General features: G+C 33.2%; 1 protein-coding gene across 4 annotated transcripts; it reads right to left on the reverse strand.

Annotated features, from left to right (window-relative positions):
- Nucleotides 1-445: 445 nt before the first annotated feature.
- On the reverse strand, nt 446-5,372 carry LOC125210731 (protein REDUCED WALL ACETYLATION 3-like). Of its 4 annotated transcripts, XM_048110314.2 has the most exons (16): nt 5,071-5,369; nt 4,070-4,161; nt 3,816-3,953; nt 3,650-3,706; nt 3,502-3,574; nt 3,089-3,247; nt 2,746-2,895; nt 2,415-2,670; nt 2,141-2,256; nt 1,971-2,057; nt 1,783-1,871; nt 1,578-1,640; nt 1,418-1,474; nt 1,179-1,275; nt 927-1,087; nt 446-746 (listed from the first exon to the last, which is right to left on the reverse strand). In XM_048110314.2, exons 1-15 carry the CDS (start codon nt 5,104-5,106, stop codon nt 932-934), a joined length of 1,626 nt encoding a protein of 541 aa, XP_047966271.1. In that variant the 5' UTR covers nt 5,107-5,369; the 3' UTR covers nt 446-746; nt 927-931. The 4 variants fall into 4 exon arrangements, with proteins under 4 accessions (XP_047966271.1, XP_047966270.1, XP_047966269.1 ...); XM_048110313.2 differs by having other exon boundaries at nt 446-736; nt 2,415-2,895; nt 5,071-5,372; XM_048110312.2 differs by having other exon boundaries at nt 2,415-2,895; nt 5,071-5,371.
- Nucleotides 5,373-7,102: the final 1,730 nt, after the last annotated feature.

Below are 7,102 nucleotides of genomic sequence, written 5' to 3' on the forward strand. Positions count from 1 at the left end.
ATTTTTTACCTCTCTCTTACTTTACCAATTATATATTAAAACTTGTGTCATTTACAGGTTTATCCATTTCTTTTTTAGTACGGAAGGAGTACAATAATTGACTTTAAGTAGTAATTATGAATAGTATTGGCTAATTTAACTCTAAATTCATAATGTATATTTAAAGGTAAAGTTGACATTAGAGAGTATTTTGTGATGCTTATTAATATAGTCTTTATTAAGGCCAGAACTTTATTGAAAACCCGTCTCTTAAGTACAAGCTAATGAAGCTGGCTATATTTTAATTTAATAACAATAATGTAATGCAATATAATATACCAGTACTATCTATCCATTGTTATTTGATAAAAGTATGTATTCATATAAATATTTTGTACTTTAACTATTTCTCTTCAACTATTTCTCTTAGGAAAGTTGTCAACCTAACAGGAACCTAGATCACCAATTGAAACCCTATAAACATTTTTTTGCATAAGAGAAATCAAAGAATATGAATATAAAATGTGCGTGTAACAATATACACTTTCCAGTTTCCATGTTTTTTTTTTCTCATTAAACATGTAAATAGCACTGATATTCCCATCATTCTTCAATCAGAGCCCAGAAATGGAATGCAGCTATATCTCACAAAATTGCTGGTACTGAACCATCGCCTCCCTACTTTTCCCTTTCTACATGTCGGGCCGAGCCGAGCCGAGCCTTCTACTACGCCTTCTTAGCTTGTTTATGTAGAAATCTGCACCAAACTAGTTAATATGACAGCAAAAGATGTTAAAAAGGGAAATGGTATTCAACAGCCCAAACCATGACATTCCGATGACTAGGGTGGAGCGTTTCCAATCTCAACTAGGAATATAAACGGAGTAGGTGGATTTTGCTAATCAGTAGCTCACACTAATGTATTAGTACTCAGATAAGGAACTTACTCAGACTAACGAGAAATCTGAACCAGGATGAATGAAATGGAATACAAACACACAGAGATGGCAGCCGCTGTAAAAAAGTTGTACAGCAGTTTCTTATCATCTCTTGTGGGTATAAAAGCTGACTTGAGTGTATTGGTGAGCTCAAAAAGCCGACAAGATATCTGCAGCAGCAATTAAATTACAGATTAAAAATTTTCCAACGAGAAAGGAATATTCGTAATTTTCAGCATATAGATTCAGCACATAACCAACCAAGATATAAATGGCAGTTGTCAGCATGAAGTTGAGCATTGGATAATCCGGAATGAAGGATAGCAACCATTTAGGCTGTCCATTGGGCGTATTAGATCTGTAATACAAAATCAAGAAAAACCCGTAAGCATTCAAGCAGGATTTTCTTGTTAAGATGTACAGGTGCATTTGAAGGTCAGCGTTCAAGTATCACCATATGTAAGAATTTAAGTTGTTAAAACACAGAAATAAGCACATACCTCAGCCAGATGTGGAACTGGGAAATATAGGTCTCCAAAGTAATTTTCCCGAGCCACCTGGAAAGAAAGCAAAGCAGCACTTACAATCAAGCAAAAGTAGCGTCATAATGCCAATATCTGTTGAGTGTTGAGATCTAAAGAAAATCATTATACGACTTACGCAAAAAGTGTCAAGGAAAAGTTCCGAAGGTTCTGGCTGAAATTTCGCAAACAAATGTAGACACTGTAAAAAGGGATAGAACAAATGAGAATATATCTTTGAAGGTCGCTTCTACCAGACAGTAGCTATGCTGTAGCTTGTGAAGAATTCTCCTCTTAACAAAATTTAAAAGAAACTGCCATTGAGACAATGTGTTAGGACATACCTTATGGGAATCCATGATGTGTAAGGATGCAACTTGTTGTATGCAATTTTGTCTAGCTTGTAAATGTATTCGTACCAAAGGTAGCCAACCTACAACTCAATGTTTGCAGTTAAGTTCAATGAAAATTAAAACTGAAGAAGGAATAATCAACCATCACACACTATAAATCAATAGATTAAGTGACTCACGATTAAGGTAACAGAAACAATGGATGTCTTGATGGTACGTCTCCTCTTGAGCTCAGATTCCTCCAATTTCTCCATCAACTTTTCAACCTGCAATGAGCCAATGACAAAATGGTCTTAGTTCCTAATTCATGCTAAGAAACATCAGCGAAAATTGAAAGCTAGAACATTACATTTGGGTGAAAATAGGCATAAATCATTCCGATGATCCAAATATAACGATCAAGACCAGACCTAAAATGCCACTCATGAAGTCGAGGAAGTTCGGGTTTTGCAGGATCACTATACCCTGTCAGTAGCATTAACAATCAAGGTATCAATTCTCTGGCACAAATAACATATACAGCTAACTGAAATTGAATTGGCCTAACTGAAGATATGAATATCACTGGAAAAGACAGAATGAGACTGGTTAAAGTAACAAGGAAAAATAAATGGATCACAAACCTAAAAGGAAAGTGAAAGGACTCCATATAACTTCAAAAACACCAGGAACTTCCCATACAAAGATAACTATGAGAAAGCACGCCAGGAACTTCAAAGCCATGACTGATCTTATATCATTATACTTGTGACCAATGCCAAGAGCCCCGTACACCATTAGAGTGAAAAGGGTATGCATTGGGCAGATGTAGTACAGCATATAGTCGTTATTAAGAACAATACAACAAAATGCCACAAAAAAGTTGAGCCTCCACATCATCTGCATTAAGAACCCAGTCAAGTTAGACCAATTGTTAGGAAAGCAAAAAAGAACAATGACAGATTGTAACATCACCTGAGCAAATCGAGCAACACTGAAATCTTTGCGAACATAATAATAGGAGAAGTTTCCAAAGCCAGTCATCCAAACATATGCAGCAATAAAAATGCGAATTGCATTGTATATCTCTGCTGCGGCAAAGTAATGATACATCAAAAAGAGCACCTATAAAAAACATAGTACATTTTCAGATACTTTGCCAGCAGAAAGAGATGGTCATCTGATAAGTGTTAGAAACATCAATATACACTGAGGGAAAGCCAGACCTACAGGTCGTGGGGCAGCACCAAGCCTATTTTTTATTTCTTCAAACCTACTCGTGGGTTTAACATCAAATTATACAAAAACGAATACTTGCCTGCATCCATCCTTTCCATTCCTCAGTCTGATGGCGATTAAGGTATAGAATTGCTTTTCCAGAAAATGCAGATTTATCGTGGTGCTTCTTGAGAGAAGTCATTGCTGAAGTTATGATGAGAAGTATATACAGAAAAATAAACAGATCGCGGTTGTAGTTCTGTCCAACAATAGAAAATGTGAAATATAGTTAAGACCTATTCTCGTTGTAACACAGCATACAGAAAATAGGTATTATTATACACTTATAGCATTTCTTTACCTTGTATCAGGAGTATAAATGTGATATTTATTAGGTTTACTGTTTTATTGTTATAAAAGTGTTCTCGGACTTAAACTTTGATCGGATAGGCATAACTGCAATCAGATTTTTTTATTAATAGCAACAAGAATAACAGAGAATGATAATGGCACCTTGGTGGAATCTGAAAATATATCAGTCCGGTCACATACGTAGAAGTAGAACAAAATTCCCCCAAACTCAGCCCTGCGCGAGTTATTTTCCAGTTATAACTGAAACAACACAACATAACAAAACATTAAAACATCATACGAAACTCACATTGCCCTTAAAAGTAGTCGATTTTCAAGTAAAAATGCATCGTCCATGGTTAAAAACCTGTAAATCACACACAGCTGGTAAGACGAATCCATCAATTTAATTATGAAAAATTTCAAATAAAACAGAGCTAATTATATTTATTAATGTACTCACAAGATAAACCAACCTAATTATGTTAGTCTTTATAGATGGACTGGATGATTTTGTAGACGCCGATTTAGCAAGACCTCCTTCCAATAAAACTGCTCGTTCATCTTCTTTGACAGCTTCACTTTCCAGTTCAGTCAGGTTATTATCTGAATGACTTTTGGAAGAAAAGAAAGTCATACATCATAGGAGATGAATAACAGAAGAAGATATGATATTGATAAGAATGGTTTGGTCCAAAGTGACAAGACAGGAGAATTCTTAGGAGCTTACACTTTAGAAAGGGAGGATGATTTCCTATACTCCAACCACTCAGAATATATCCATGTGATAATAACTGGAATTACACCAAGCAGAAACGACACCTAGAAAATCATAAGTAGAGATTTCTAAGGAAAATAGTTTAAGGATGTGACAATCCTCAAATATTGCTACACAAGCAAGAAGAGACAAAAAGTCACTACAACCTACAGATTAGAACATCCATGGCAGAATTGCAAAAATCACTTAATTTTATATTCAAAGATGAGAAATCCCCTGCATGAATTATTGCTACCTTTTCATGTAGTCATTTGTAATGATTAATTCAAAAGCTATCTTCTAATCAAGATAATGGAGATCCACACAATTATATTATCTGACGATAAAGCGAAACTAGTGGAATGCTAGATGAAAGTATGTTGTTCCTCATTCTATCTATCTCATTAGATCCTCACAAAGAATCAAGTCATAGAACATCTGAAAATTTCCATTTCCAATTGAAGCCAAAAAAGAGTTGAATTGTCCCGAAAGAATGTACAAGCTTACACGAAAACAAAAGGCCATACAAGCACGATCACAGATATACAGAGCAATATTTTCTAGTAGAAAACTGCATTTTCACATACATCACATGAAACTAACCAATAACTCAAACTGTAGCTTCAGATTCCAAAAACTCGAAGTAGAGAACTTAAAGTAGATTTTCATTAAAGCAGCAAATTCTATACAAAAAAAATTCCTAAAACCTAGACATAGGTTAAAGGAGTCATTAAACCCAAGCGATCAGGACATAACTAACTCAACAACTACACTCATAATGGAGAAATCAAAGCTTCACACACAAAAAAAACCATGTCACCGTTACAAGCTAGTCCACTGAAAATCCTCAAGTTTAGTCAGAAAAACTTGTCACAATGTCCAAATCCAAAATGAAGTAAATGTTCAACTCCGTTCAGGAACTCCCAATCAAGTGAAATCGAAGCAGAAATGAAGTGATTATATCGAAATCGGACCTGTCCAGGAGTCACAGGGCCCGAATCCACCGCCATTAGAGGAATCGGTGAATCAAAAAACAAGGCACCAAATCACAGCAATCTCATCGATCAAGTGAATGCACGGAGCTGAATCAGTGGAGAGTGAGGCAATGTGTATGAAAGGATAAATGCAGAGCCCTAGAAAATTGAGAGATTGAATGCAGAGATCTGAAGCAAGCAATGCAGGAGGAAAACAAAAGCAGGAGTGAGTGAGTGGGTAGAAATGGAATTGACGTCTTGGTTTGCTTGAAGAATTGATAATGGCGACTTGTTCGGTGGAGATGCATCTCTCAATCCAACCAACCGTTATTGGGGTAGTTGCTTTCTCATTATGCATTTTTTTTTTCTTTTTTTTTCTTCAATTTTTTCTATTCTGTATTTCGTGATATTACCTATGATCATTTCTTTACTACAGTAGTATAGGAGTACTATTTTTGGTTGAAAATGTTTTAGATAATGAATAGGTTCTAGCAAATTCTCTAAACTTTGAACTTCTATCTCAATTTAAATAATTTTCACAAAAAATATAACTAATTAACAGTAATTTTATAAAGATTCTACGAGATCCTAATTGTATATGTTTTGATAATAAAATTTAATAATTTTAATTAAATTTTTAATATTTTCAACAATCAGAATATAGATATATAATGTCATGACGAGAATTATGAAACTGTCATATACTCCCTCCATCGGTGAATAAGAGTCACATTTTTCTATTTCGATTCGTCCACGAAAAGGAGTCTCAGTTCATTATTACTATAAATAGTAAAAAGACTCAACTTTCCACTAATTCATTTCATTCAGATAATATTTAAAACTAATATATATAAATAAGACTAATTTTAAATTAATTAATACAAAATAAATTTGAGCCACTTGAACTACAAGATCCTTTAGATCTAATTGTTAAGATTTGACCATAGTTGATTATATTTATATCCCATTAATGTAATATTTTTAACTAAGCTTGATTATTATTCGAATCTATAATACATTCAAAATGTGAACGTGCGTTAATCGTGCATGAGTTGATATCTTTTAATATATTCATCCGTGTAATTATTTCATAATTAGGTTTCTTCATAATTTTTTTTCGAAAACAAATTTGAATCCAATTAAATTGTTAAAACAGCATTGGAATTTGATATTATAATTTCTAGTCACAGCAGATTAATAGCGCTCGTAATAACTCTCCTTTTAAAGTTAATCATCATTTAATGATTCATTATTTTGTTGACAATGTGTAAATGATGCAACAACCTTTATTATGAGGGTATAATTTGGCTGACCATAATAGGATATTTTTGTCAATATACATAACAAACAAATAATAAATTAACAAGTGTATTTATTGTTTACGTGTCTTTACAAAATAACCCTTTACTAATAAAATTAATGGAGTATTAAATTCTTCAATGGAGTTTGAGTAATGGGAATTGGTGTCTGGGAATGGGTCCGAGGAATGGTTGGAGTGGGGATTGGCGGTATAAGTTTATTTAGCCTAATTTATTTATTTTTAGTCACTTTCATACATAGTACCGTTTAAAATTGAAATAATTTATAAATTATGTTAGTATAATATTTGTATATATTTCATAAATTATGTTATAATATTTGTATAAATTAGATTTTAGTAGGGTTTAGTATTATCAATTGTTTTAATATACTCATTTCGTCCCACTCTAAATGGACTATTTCCCTTTTTAGGATGTCTCATTTTAAATGACATATTTCCAAAAATAGAAATATCATTTTTCTCATTCTCTTACTTATTATCTCCACTTAATTTAGAAAACAACATTATATAAAATTTTGTGCCAAAATATAAATGCTCAACTTAGAGGAGGACGGAGGGAGTATATACTTGATTCGTCTCATGCAATTCGCACTGTCATTTTAGATTGTAAATTTAGGATTGAGTAATTTGTGTAACTAAATTAGTATTTTAAGTGTAATAGAATAACACTTAATAATGAAACAACTTAAAATTGAAATAATACAAATAGTT

The sequence above is a fragment of the Salvia hispanica genome, chromosome 3 (assembly GCF_029641045.1).
Source record: "Salvia hispanica isolate PSC_SH4W2 chromosome 3, Shi_PSC_v1, whole genome shotgun sequence".
NCBI classification, from domain to species: Eukaryota; Viridiplantae; Streptophyta; class Magnoliopsida; order Lamiales; family Lamiaceae; genus Salvia; species Salvia hispanica.

Bases quoted from the DNA above. Each gene is read 5' to 3' on its own strand.
- LOC125210731 (XM_048110313.2), bottom strand. From the start codon at position 5,106: ATGGCGGTGGATTCGGGCCCTGTGACTCCTGGACAG. The intron at 2,058-2,140 runs GTAATGTTCTAG...GGCTCATTGCAG, and splicing joins ATGCCTATTTTCACCCAAAT to GTTGAAAAGTTGATGGAGAA. The intron at 1,475-1,577 runs GTAAGTCGTATA...CTTTCTTTCCAG, and splicing joins TTTTCCTTGACACTTTTTGC to GTGGCTCGGGAAAATTACTT.